The sequence below is a fragment of the Medicago truncatula genome, chromosome 1, assembly GCF_003473485.1.
Source record: "Medicago truncatula cultivar Jemalong A17 chromosome 1, MtrunA17r5.0-ANR, whole genome shotgun sequence".
In the NCBI taxonomy this organism is placed as follows: Eukaryota; Viridiplantae; Streptophyta; class Magnoliopsida; order Fabales; family Fabaceae; genus Medicago; species Medicago truncatula.
The window spans coordinates 3,971,403-3,984,756 of NC_053042.1; the positions used below are offsets into that span (position 1 = coordinate 3,971,403).

The following is a 13,354-nucleotide window of genomic DNA, read 5'->3' on the forward strand; positions in this document are numbered from 1 at the left end:
GATATCTAGATGTTGTAAAGAAACAAACACAATCGAAACAAAACTAGAAATACGATCAATAGCCAATAAGTTTTGGCACGCTGTTTCCAAATGACATCTTCTTTATCAACAATATATTGAGATGGTTCGTAAGCATATTAAAGTATTGGTGCATATCAACCAAATTCTTCTTCATTTTGTTTGTTTAATTATTGGTTCAAATAAGGTTTTTGTCTTGATTTTCACTCATGTCCCTTTTTTGCAACTACTCTTATATTACTTTTCTCGTTATTAATAAATTTATTGAGCAATTGCAAATCTTTTGTCAGTTTATCATATATTTTTTCTAAACTCAAAAAAAAAACAACAAAATTTTATATTAAAACTATACTCTAAAGAAGACACTTTAAGGATTATACTAGATCGTAGACCCGTGCATTCTGACAATCACCAATAAGACATACCATATTATAAGAATGTAATAAGGCATATGATAATAATGTATGACATTAATCATATCATGATAATGATCATATTTTTGGAAAATCATCCACACAACATTGTAGTTTTTAGCTTCAACCATTTTTTTTATCTCTAATTAATATCTTTGACCATTCTATTGAAGTCATCTTTGATGTTGCAACGTGCAACCGACCATGAGTGGCACAAATGTTGGTAAATATACCATCTGATCACAGTTATAAGTAAAAATATATATATTTATAGATGCATTCAATAAATGAAGTATGTGACATATTTTATATACTACATACACCATTTATTAAATGAATCTAAAAAATAAATTTTTGTTTATAATAGTGACCAGATGGTATATATCTAAACATATTCTAGTGATTGACCTTGTCATTTATTAATAGTCATTGCAAATGAAACAACTAAATGAAATTGTCTTCGTTGAAATTCGAAATAAATTTTTACGTTAGACGGTATCAAAGATAGTCTAGATATAAAATCTCTATCGTTGATATTACTTTCAGATATCACCTTTCTTTCGGGCACAAATTTTCAACTGCATAATCACATTTTCTCTAACCAAAAAGATGTATAACTAATGATCTGTTATATATGTATCATACATGCATGTGACTATATAATTTATGCATAAGGAGGCGCATGAGAAGCTTTAATCATACATTTCAATTTCCTAAATGCAATTAATAGCTTTATGCTGGCCCCGACTTTGGAGGAATGCAAGGTGCTCAACTAAGTCCGACCTCCAAAAATTTTGGGCCACAAAAAAATATGTCTAATATCCACCCTCCACTTAAATTAAAAAAAAAAATATGTTACTTCTTTTTCTTTTTTTAGTACACGTTTAAGTTTTTTTTAGACTTTATTTTTTCTTTATGAACATAAATACGATGGTATCAAACCACTCCAATTTGTATAATCATTTAATCAATCAATTTGAAAAATTATTTCATTGAAAGAATCATAAAAATAATTTCTTTTATACTATTTTTTTTATAGATATATATACTTATTTATTTTTATTAGAATGATAGAAAGAATCATGCAGATCCAAAATTACCGTTGCCTTACTTTGCGATGGATACTCTTCCCAATTTAAAAAGTGACAGCATGGTGATATAAAAAAATAACTATTCGTCTTCATAATATAAAAAATCGAATTTGTGTTCAATACTGCTTTAGGGAAACTTGAAAAAAGCACAGGTCAATCTTGTGACTCTACACCTTCTTCTAGGAAGAAGATGGTAGGATTACACGACCCCATGGCTCAAACTAATAAATGTGTATTGTGGAAAGTTGCTTATATTTAGACCATCAAATATTAGTTTTCTTCATATATTTAAAATTGGAGGAAATTTAATTTTCTCATATATAAATCCATTGTTTCCATACAAATACATTATTTTACAATAAATTTAATAATGACATTATCATACACTATTAGGAATCCAGATAGCGTGTGTTTCATAACAGTAGCCAATACGTTACATCAAAACTAAGTTCAACACATCTAACAGTTCAACTTGGCATAATTAACTAACAAAAACTGTAAAGCATTGCAAAATAATTAAACACAACTTGATATGGAATTCAAAGACAATTGACATTGAAGTAGACAGACTCAAATATGTAACCCTAATGTACACATAAATGTTATTCCTGACCACTGTAGCACCAATTTAGATAACAGCACCCTGCTGAATTCTTGCATGAGAAAGATCACAGCATTGATCTTTTCAACCTTGATCTCAATCTTGTTATTTGGTTTAACTAATGAAGCATGGCGGTCACTTTGATCATCAAAGTCTAAACCAAAGCAATTTGATATCATGACAACACTTTGCAACTAACAAACACCAAGTTAAGAGCAAAATAACATAAGATCATGAAAGATTGAAATGAATGGAAACTAACATACCTGTCAAGCAACAATAGGAAAGAACTGTTTCAACATCACAGTCAGCCATGGTTGAACTAAGAGGTGTAACAAATGTAAAGTGTGAAGGAAATTGGTAAATGAAGTTGCTAACATAACACACATATTTTTTTGAGGGAACATGTATATATACATGGGAAATAGAGGGTAGTTATTAATTATTTAATTTGCATAGAATATATCAAGGTAAAAGTTGGGACTATAAATTGGCGTGGGATTAGAAAAGGCAAAGGAAATTGAACTTATAGCTTTTTTTTATTTTGAAGGAAAATTGAACTTATAGTTTGTTGACTAAGAAAAGTACTAACGAAAATTAAATGTTTGGATGATGAAGGGAAAATAGTAGGTTAAAATTAGGGTTACCAATAGCTTGATCAGACAAGCTTTATTATGAGAAAAAAAAATTTGTTACAACTTTAAGGATATGTTTGAACAATAATGGAGCTCTTTTTTTTTTTTTTGTTTTTGAAGAAAACAATAATAGAGCTGATAAATATAAGAATTCATGATCACCAAACAAAAACGATAAATAGATAAGACGAAGAGAGAGAAATATAGATTTTTTTTTAAGGAGAGAGAAATATAGATATAAATAGGGAAACAAAATTTAATTAAAAGATGAAAAACACATGATATCATAAATAAACAGAAACCTAATGCCTAAGATTGGCAATGGAGTACAAGACGTCCTTGTCAACACAAATGGATTTCCTTACTCATTAGAAAATGACATTTTTCCATTTCCCCCAACCCCCCACTTTATCACATTAGATAAATAAATGATATTTTTTTAAATAATTTAATAACTATATTTTTATAATTCCTTAAAAAAAACTATACTTTTATATTAACATTCAAATATATATTAAGCTCTATGAAAGTAAAAATATTAAACTCAACTTCTTTATATATTTTGCAGATCTAGGTTAATCGAATCTTAGTGTTTTTTTAGAGTATACTTTCAACTTAATATTGACCGAAATATTCACGATTTATGCATCGATTTACTAATGAGTACTAAAGTTTAAAGCGATAATTCAATCAATTTTTTATTTGGGATATGAATCAATTCTTCATCAATTCGATTGATCTCTATTGACAATTAAACTCAACTTCTAATATCATTATTTTTTTTGTTATATGTTGTTGGTGCGAAGTTTTCAATATCGTGTGATAGTGATTAATATCTCTTGAAGAACCTATATGACACACAAAAGTCATTACTTCCTCTAATCGAATTTTGTTCATACTAGTGTATGTTTCATTTCACTTCTAGAGGGATCTGAATTGACGCTGGAGGTGTAGAATTAATTTTGATATGTTCGGTTGTTGTCAAGTATAACTCATTTTGCTTTCAAAATCGATTCAGCTTGAAGTTAGGATATGTAGATTTTCATTATAGAATTGATTTTCACACACAAATTCATACTTTAACTCACGTTTACACGAATCTATTCAAATACAAATTACTTTTAGTTAGAATCACTTTTAATCAATATCAATTCCCCCTATCGCACAACCAAACATACACTAAAGAGTTAAAGATCAAACATTTTAACCAATTACTCAAGGGTTTATATCTCTTACCACTTGAACTTGTTGGTTTTAATGTCATTCTCTATTACTTGCTATATTTTTTTTTCAGCAAATTACCTATTACTCAACCTAAAAAATTTAGAGTTAAATAAGTTTTTTAGTCTCTGTAAATATATCAAATTTTGATTTTAGTTCTCATAAAAAAAATGTATATTTTAGCCTCTATAAAAAATTTCAACATAAAGTTTTAGTCAATGCTAAATTCAATTTTGTACAATTAACATTAAACTTTTTAAAAAGTCCTTTATAAAAATGAGTTTAAAATATGTATTTTAAGTCCAAATTTTCATTAATTTTAACTTTAACTTTGGAAGTTTAAAATTCATATTATTTTAAATATTTTTTATAAGATTCTAAACATGCAATCAAAAAGTCATCTAAATATTAAAAATTTAAAAATAATTAAACAAATTAGATTTTTACAAGGATTAAAAATTCATGTTGAAAACTTTTATTGGAACATATAAACATAAATTTGATAAGTGGTAAAAAAATTGGATCTCCTATTTCAATCCTATACTTTTGTATGATGATAATTCAATTAGAAGGGAAGGACTAATTTTCTCTCCGTATATATTCTTTGATAAATATTAGTCATCGTTAGTTAATCGACATGGAAACATCATATTTATAATATATAAAATATAATATATTCCATTCATTCGATACTAAGTGATACAATTGATTTTGTCACACATACTAATGCACTATTTTGATCTTAAATAACTTTACTAATCAATCTATTATAAAAAATTATAAAAATTTAATATTTTAAAAATATTTATCGAGACGAATTCAACAACATTTTATATGATATTATTTATCTTTGTATATTAATAAGAAATACGATCAAAATATATTAAATCAATAATACATATTTTCAAATAGATTATCAATGGTAGGATACGGATGGTATACAAAATAACGATGTAATAGCATAAATAGTGTAACTAGTTAGTGTGTATAAGATGAGTGTCTTTACTAGTGTATGACCCATTTCCCCACAAACTCACACAGATAATGGCATAGCAAAACTGCAAAGAAAGTGACATCTGAGAATCAAAAGTTAAATCCAACGACACACCACACCTTACTGTTCACTGTGTTATTTACTTCTACCATGTCTCAACTCAACCACATTGTCATAGATAGCACTTGCATATACATAACAGTTTAAAGAAAGAGAAAAGAAAAAAAACCAAAATGTAAAAAAGAAAGAAACTATAAGAGAGAGAAAGAAAGAAAGTGTTTCTGCAGAGTTTGCAGGTTTTTAGCAGAAATGGTGGCAGATGGTTTTTTAACTTTACATGTGAAATTATTTTTTGCTCTCATTTTTCTTTGGTGCTAGCTAGTAGCTATGTTATGTTTGTATGGCAGAAACAATGATGTGATTGAACATCTAAAGCTTATTATTATTATTACTCATTCATAATAATTTCAGAAGCTTTGAAAATCCAACTCTTTCTTCATTTCACATAAAAAGCTATATTATTTGGAGAATACACAGAAGAATACTCTTTAACTCACTTCACCTTACCCTTTCAATGGTTCCTAGTGAGTACTACAGTTGAAGAAGGAGTCTAGTATAAGAAAATAAGAACACCCTTTTGTTCTTTTTCTCTTATTGTGGCTGTTTTTTAAGAAGTGGTTCTAGAAGGAAAGAGGTTTTTGGTGGTTGTTGAGTGGTTTTGTTTGGTACTTTGGTTGGAGCTATGGCATTTGAATTTGGAGTTGTTTTTGTTCTTGTTTTGCTCAGTTGTTTCAATGTCAATTCAGTGGAATCAGATGATGGTGAGTGTTGTAGTTTTACTCTTCCAAGGTTGTTTTTCTTATTGTTCCCTTTTTGGAATGGAGAGAACACAACAATATTCAAAGTTTGAAGCTTTGTCAACAAGTTGTGATTTTTATGGTTGTCATTGTTACAAAGCTGAATACTCCATGTGCTTTTTTCTTTGTTTTTTGATGAAGGGTATTGGACAAAACACTTAAAAGTTTGAATTTTTAATTATTATTTATATTATTTTTTACTTGGTTTCTTCATCCACAACCAAATGGGTTATTACCTTAACCGTTATTAGTTAGTCCCAATTTTTTATTTGAAAAAAAGTCAGCTCCTTTTCTTTTTCTGTTGAATAACATTAAACTTGGTTATAGTTTGGATCTTGTTAATTTTCTTTTAATTATGTTTCCAACTTCAACAATGTTGGCATGAAGTATATATTAACAAGATGAAGACTATATGGTATCAATAATGCTAAAATATGTTTGAATGTCTCAATTGAAGGGTCAACAATGTTGGAGATCAAGAAGTCATTCAGGGATGTGGATAATGTTTTATATGATTGGACTGACTCACCAACATCAGATTATTGTGCTTGGAGAGGGATTACATGTGATAATGTCACCTTCAATGTTGTTGCACTGTGAGTTTCCTTGGACACTAAATTATTAATTAATATTCTTCGCCTTTATTGTCAGTGAATAACAATCAATTTATATGATTTCAGCAATCTTTCTGGTTTGAATCTTGATGGCGAAATTTCGCCTACAATTGGGAAACTTCAAAGCTTGGTGTCTATGTAAGTAATTTTATGTCATCTTTAACACTATTTTTCATTTCATTCATTGTTGTTTTTTGCTTATCCTTCTTTGTAACTTGTTTGATACAGCGATTTAAAACAAAATCGGTTATCAGGTCAGATACCAGACGAGATTGGCGACTGCTCTCTGTTGCAAACCTTGTATGTTTTCACTTCACAACTAGAAGAACTGAATTCAGTTTGTACTTAGACCTCATAGTGATTTAAGAACTTGGCTGTTTCATTGTGTTCTCAGGGACTTTTCGTTTAACGAAATTCGGGGGGATATACCATTTTCAATTTCTAAGCTGAAACAATTGGAATTTCTGTGAGTTTTTCCAAGCGTAGTTCAATGATTTTGAAATTTTTGTTTACCGATTCTCAGAATAGATCCTGACAGATCTTTCCTTGTATATTATTGTATCTCAGGGTTTTGAGGAATAATCAGTTGATTGGACCAATTCCTTCAACATTGTCTCAGATTCCTAACTTGAAATATTTGTAAGTTATTTTTAGTATTTTTTTCATTAACCTCCTTACGTTACTAATTATAGCTTCTGTGACAAACATTCTTATCTCATGACTATATTTTTTAGGGACCTTGCACACAATAATCTTAGTGGTGAAATTCCAAGGCTTCTATACTGGAATGAAGTTTTGCAGTATCTGTAAGTATAAACAAAGTATGTGAAATTATCATTATCAGTTCTGTGAAGTTTTTTGTCTCACGTTTTTATTATAATAATTAGGGGATTGCGAGGGAATAACTTGGTTGGTTCGCTATCTCCGGACATGTGCCAATTAACTGGATTGTGGTATTTGTAAGTTACACACTCACTTTTTTTATTCCAAGTCCTCAAAATGTGCATTTTTTGAAGGATATGATGATATGATTAATTTCTTCCTTTTATTTCTGTAGTGATGTGAAAAACAATAGCTTGACAGGAAATATTCCTGAAAACATAGGCAACTGCACCTCCTTCCAAGTCTTGTATGTAATCCTACTATATACTTTGTCTGAGATGCCTTGTTTGTTTTCTTGTTACTTTTATAACATCTTATGTTGATGCCAGGGATTTATCTTCCAACGAGCTAACCGGAGAGATTCCATTCAATATCGGTTTTCTACAAATAGCAACCTTGTATGAATTACATGTTTTTTTTCTTTTTAAGTTATATCTTGTAAGAATGATATTTGGTCATTTCACTTCCCTTCTATAGGAATGCTTTAACAGATCTGTTTGTAATCTGTAGGTCATTGCAAGGCAATAATCTTTCTGGACATATTCCACCCGTGCTTGGTCTCATGCAAGCGCTTACTGTGTTGTAAGCACTTTCTTTCCGTCGATTATAAATTGTAATTTATGTTTTATATATTATAATAAGTGATCATTAACTTAATTCTATTCCAAATTTTTGATCCAGAGACTTGAGTTATAACATGCTAACTGGATCAATCCCTCCTATTTTGGGTAATTTGACTTACACAGCAAAATTGTAAGTATTCATTAGTCGATCGTGTCCTAATTTGTCCTAATTTTGGGTAATTTGACTTACAATCTATGAATATTTGTAGGTACTTGCATGGAAATAAGCTGACTGGCTTCATCCCTCCGGAGCTTGGAAATATGACACAGCTTAATTATTTGTAAGAATCTTAATCTAGAAGCTACCCGTCAACCCTCAAATAGTTAATGATCATTTCAATTTAATTTTCACGAAAATTTTACTTCAGATCAGCCATTAATATGCAACCTTTTGTAGGGAACTGAATGATAATCTCCTAAGTGGACATATCCCTCCCGAGCTTGGAAAGCTTACTTCTCTATTTGACTTGTAAGTATTGTTTCTTTGAAGTTTCACTTTTATTGGTATCTGTTGTAGTTTTCAGGAGTCATCTATCCTTCTTGCAGAAATGTTGCTAACAACAATCTTGAGGGGCCAATTCCCAGTGACCTTAGCTTGTGTACAAGCCTTACCGGCCTGTAAGCAACAAAACTTAAACTCTTAGATTGTTATAAGTTAGCAAATCATTTATGTGATGGATTTTTCTCCTCTCTTAGAAATGTGCATGGGAATAAGCTGAATGGAACAATACCTGCTACTTTTCATAGCTTGGAGAGTATGACTTCTCTGTAAGTTTCTCCTTGAAATTTTTTTTTGAACTTGTAATTCTATCATGCATGAAGAGTAGTCTTGATTGGATTAATAATTTAATTAAATGTCTTAAGTTATTTCTATAACAAAAGATAAAAAGTCAATTGTTTTTCATAGATGATATTAGCTGATTCCATAAGCTTTTCTAGATAGTCTTGTAAGTCCTTATGCCAGTAGATAAATTCAAATAAGCCAATTCAAACATGCTTCTTTTGTTCATTCATGTTCTATTTTTTTTAAGAACATTTTGGTCTATATACATGCATGCACATCATGCTTGGCCATTTTCAGTTCGAGCTTCAATCATTTACTCAATTTGCTCGTTTTGTTGGTCTTCTGTAGGAATCTTTCGTCAAACAACCTTCAGGGTCCCATTCCAATTGAATTGTCACGGATTGGTAATTTGGATACATTGTAAGTATGAATTATTTTGTAGTTTATCTCCTTAAGCTCATATCTTTGATTTTATATTAATAGATTATTTCTTCCAGGGATATTTCAAACAACAAAATATCTGGACCAATTCCTTCTTCCCTTGGTGACTTGGAACATCTTCTGAAGCTGTGAGTTATTTGCTTAGTTATTATTTCTTGGAATCTTTATTGTTTTCCTATCACTAATTACGAATTGTTTGTACTCATTTTGTTAGGAATCTGAGCAGAAACAATTTAACAGGACCTATTCCCGCAGAGTTTGGTAATCTCAAAAGTATCATGGAAATGTAAGTTATATATTTTTCTAATGAAAATTTTAAGTATTAGTTTATTTGTTTTATTCCCTTGATTATTCTATTTGCTTCTATGTGGCAGTGATCTTTCCCATAACCAACTCTCTGAGATGATTCCTGTAGAACTTGGTCAGCTTCAGAGCATAGCATCATTGTAAGCTGTTTTTTTAAAATCTTTTTCAATGTTTATTGTGCATTGGTTTTTCATAGAATTGTTGAATTTTCTTTTCCCTTTTTATTTACTTGGTTTGAAATAAAATGTAGGAGACTTGAAAACAATGACTTAACTGGGGACGTGACATCACTTGTAAATTGTCTTAGTCTCTCTCTGCTGTGAGTTTAGCATTTTTTTGAACAAATTTTGCCATGATATTTCCTTACATACCATGTCACCTTTACCTAATATAATTTGACTATCTATTCCGAATTTTTCAGTAATGTGTCCTATAACCAGCTAGTTGGTCTTATTCCCACAAGCAACAACTTCACCAGGTTTTCACCTGACAGGTTAGTGGCATTAATTATGGAATATTCTCATTATTTCATTTAAGTTTTAAAACAATGTAATCCAGTCGGTTATGAACATGTTCTATTGCATTGTTTGATTGATACAACCTTTTATATGCAGTTTCATGGGAAACCCAGGTCTTTGTGGTAATTGGCTGAATTCTCCATGTCAAGGTTCTCATCCTACGGAACGTGGTAAGCTGAACCTGCATGTGAAGTGATTTTAAGGTGCCTATAAGTATTTTGAGATGCGGCTTCTTGATGTATTTTCTGTAACTTGCAGTTACATTATCTAAGGCAGCTATACTGGGAATTACTCTTGGTGCCCTTGTAATTCTTCTGATGATACTGCTGGCTGCTTTCCGACCACACCATCCGTCTCCGTTTCCGGATGGATCACTCGAGAAACCTGGTGACAAATCAAGTAATAATTCTTATCCTGCCTGGGTCCAAAAAGTTGTTTTGGTTAGAAGTTGTAATGATAGTTTATTTTCTTTAGTATTCTATCAATCTCTTTATCAACGCTGAAGTTGATAAGTAGCTACTGACGGCATGAACTTGGATATTGACAGTTATTTTCTCACCTCCGAAGCTAGTGATTCTTCATATGAACATGGCACTTCATGTGTACGACGATATCATGAGGATGACTGAAAACCTGAGTGAGAAGTATATAGTTGGAAGTGGTGCGTCTAGTACGGTTTATAAATGTGTTCTTAAAAATTGCAAGCCTGTTGCCATTAAGAGGCTCTATTCTCACTATCCGCAATACTTGAAAGAATTCGAGACTGAACTTGCGACAGTCGGCAGCATTAAGCACCGGAATCTGGTCTGTCTCCAAGGCTACTCTTTGTCACCATATGGCCACCTTCTCTTTTATGACTACATGGAAAATGGTAGTCTATGGGATCTTCTTCATGGTAATTCACTGTTTTTTGAATGTTGCACACATGCATTTGCAATCTATTTAGAAGCATTTGTCTTAAACTATCAAGCGCCAAACTACACACGACATTGACACTGAGACATTGATATTTGTTTAATCAATTCATTAGATGACAACCAGAGTACATTGAAGATTTTTTTATGACTTTGTTATTTTCATTACTCTCAGGGCCAAGTAAGAAGAAAAAACTTGATTGGCATCTGCGTTTGAAAATAGCACTTGGAGCAGCGCAAGGGCTCTCATATTTACACCATGATTGCAGTCCTCGCATCATCCACAGGGATGTGAAATCTTCAAATATTTTACTAGACTCAGATTTTGAGCCACATCTCACAGATTTTGGCATTGCCAAAAGCCTATGCCCTACAAAGTCCCATACTTCTACTTACATAATGGGCACAATTGGATACATAGACCCTGAGTATGCCAGAACTTCCCGACTCACGGAGAAATCCGATGTCTACAGCTATGGTATTGTTTTGCTTGAATTGCTAACTGGGAGAAAAGCTGTTGACAATGAGTCCAACCTCCATCATCTAGTAAGTTTGGCTATACTCACCATCAAAGCATTTTTATTGCACTGCTGCAAGCGTGCATGCGCACACATATAACATTGGTATTACATTGTTCTAGATGTGTGTTTTTTTGCTCTATAATCTATTGTCTGTGGATAGTCTAGACAAGTTAGAATGCTTTTTACCTAATTTTCAAACCTTAAATGTTCACTCTTTGGACTTAAAAACATTGGTTGGCTTATGATTTGAGATTGTGTTAGAACAACAAACAACACTGGATTCAAAAGTAAACAGATATGAAAAGCACAAACAAATAACACACATTCTTAAGGTTTATCAATTAGAATATGTGTTTAGATATTATGATCCAATTTACTAGATTACACCTGAAACGTATCATGAGTGACCTGGCCGCTAATCAGTAAACTATAAGCATGCCCAACAGGTTGCATTTCCAATATGCTAAAATATCAATCTATACTTCATTGTATTAGTATTTTGTGTACTTGAATGAGGCATTTTGCTATCCTTTGACTTCTGAATTTCTATGAATGAAGCTTTTAAGAATTGCAGACTGTATTCAGAGACTGTTGGCTATTTATTTTCTTGCTCCCACATTGTCTATCTGATTTCATTTTCATATGATTACGACTATCTTAATTTTTGCAGATTTTGTCCAAGACAGCTAGCAATGCAGTAATGGAAACGGTTGATCCCGACGTAACTGCCACATGCAAGGACCTAGGAGCAGTAAAGAAAGTTTTTCAGCTTGCTCTATTATGCACAAAGAGGCAGCCAGCCGATAGACCAACGATGCATGAAGTTTCACGTGTATTAGGAAGTCTCATGCCGTCAGTCGCTCCCGCGAAACAACTAACTCCTCTACAGCCGGCATCTCATCCATCTGCCAAAGTTCCATGCTACATGGATGAGTATGCAAATCTCAAGACTCCTCATTTGGTCAACTGTCCTTCCATGAGCACTTCAGATGCTCAACTCTTTCTCAAGTTTGGAGAAGTTATCTCCCAGAACAGTGAGTGAAGATTTTGAAAGAATCAGTTATCAAATTCAAGTTCAAGAGTCATGTATATTAAAAATCCCAAAAAGAAAAATGGGACAACAAATTTGATGATGAGGCATTTGAAAATGTGGTGTACAAGTTTTAATTAATTAATTAAAAAATGTGTATAAAAATTTAGTATGATATGATTTTAGTATAAGTTTTTTAGTGATGATGTTATCATTATGGACAAGAAAGATATTATGTATGACCAACAACTTACAACAATATGAAAGGTGCAAGTAACCAAATTTGTTGTACTTTTCTGTTTGGTAGCACACAAGATTGATGTAATGAAGTTAAGGTAATGGGACCATTGAGCAGAGTGGGGTAGATAGGTGTTAATGGTATTAGTGCATAATGTGTGAACAGCAATAATGCACTGAATTTTTTAGCTGGCTTGAATCAGTACTTGTCTGAATACTGGCAGTATTTCAGAAGGGGGTATCAATTGCCTCTTTTACTACACTACCTTGATTCCTTTATATTGATCTGAAGGTGCTATCTATGTGTTATTGGTTTATCAAATTTTGTGTCACTTCACTTGGATCCCACTAGATTTTATTACTATGTCATTGGTTTTTGTGCCTTGTTGACTACAATATGTGAAATTATTGATTGTACTAGCTTGTAAATAATGAAAATCTTGGTTTATTTTAGAATGGGGATTTGGAGAGGAGGGCTTAAGTCTATATTTTGATATATGTGTTTTGAGAAATGATATTTGTACAACCATTTTGTTATAATTTTTGGACAACTTTCTCTCTCATACTCGCATTATATTCTTATTCTCTCTCTTTATTTTTTTCTCTATTGTTTTTGACCAATGAGAGAAGAGAATAATAAAGTTGTCCCAAAAA

General features: G+C 31.5%; 1 protein-coding gene and 1 long non-coding RNA gene across 2 annotated transcripts; one reads left to right on the plus strand and one right to left on the minus strand.

The window, feature by feature from the left end:
- Positions 1–2,021: 2,021 nt before the first annotated feature.
- On the minus strand, positions 2,022–2,713 carry LOC11432408 (uncharacterized). Its single transcript, XR_003010337.2, has 2 exons — positions 2,390–2,713; positions 2,022–2,317 (listed from the first exon to the last, which is right to left on the minus strand). It is a non-coding gene; the product is annotated as an uncharacterized lncRNA (long non-coding RNA).
- Positions 2,714–5,069: 2,356 nt separating this feature from the next.
- LOC11428771 (LRR receptor-like serine/threonine-protein kinase ERECTA) lies at positions 5,070–13,032 on the plus strand. Its single transcript, XM_003588894.4, has 27 exons — positions 5,070–5,794; positions 6,288–6,426; positions 6,511–6,582; positions 6,673–6,744; positions 6,839–6,910; positions 7,012–7,083; positions 7,179–7,250; positions 7,332–7,403; positions 7,502–7,573; positions 7,656–7,724; positions 7,837–7,908; positions 8,008–8,079; positions 8,159–8,230; positions 8,347–8,418; positions 8,496–8,567; positions 8,646–8,717; positions 9,082–9,153; positions 9,231–9,302; positions 9,389–9,460; positions 9,549–9,620; positions 9,731–9,799; positions 9,902–9,973; positions 10,095–10,168; positions 10,257–10,397; positions 10,546–10,893; positions 11,088–11,458; positions 12,104–13,032. The coding sequence occupies exons 1-27, from the start codon at positions 5,716–5,718 to the stop codon at positions 12,473–12,475; spliced, it is 2,958 nt and encodes a 985-aa protein (XP_003588942.2). The 5' UTR covers positions 5,070–5,715; the 3' UTR covers positions 12,476–13,032.
- The last annotated feature ends 322 nt before the right edge of the window (positions 13,033–13,354 follow it).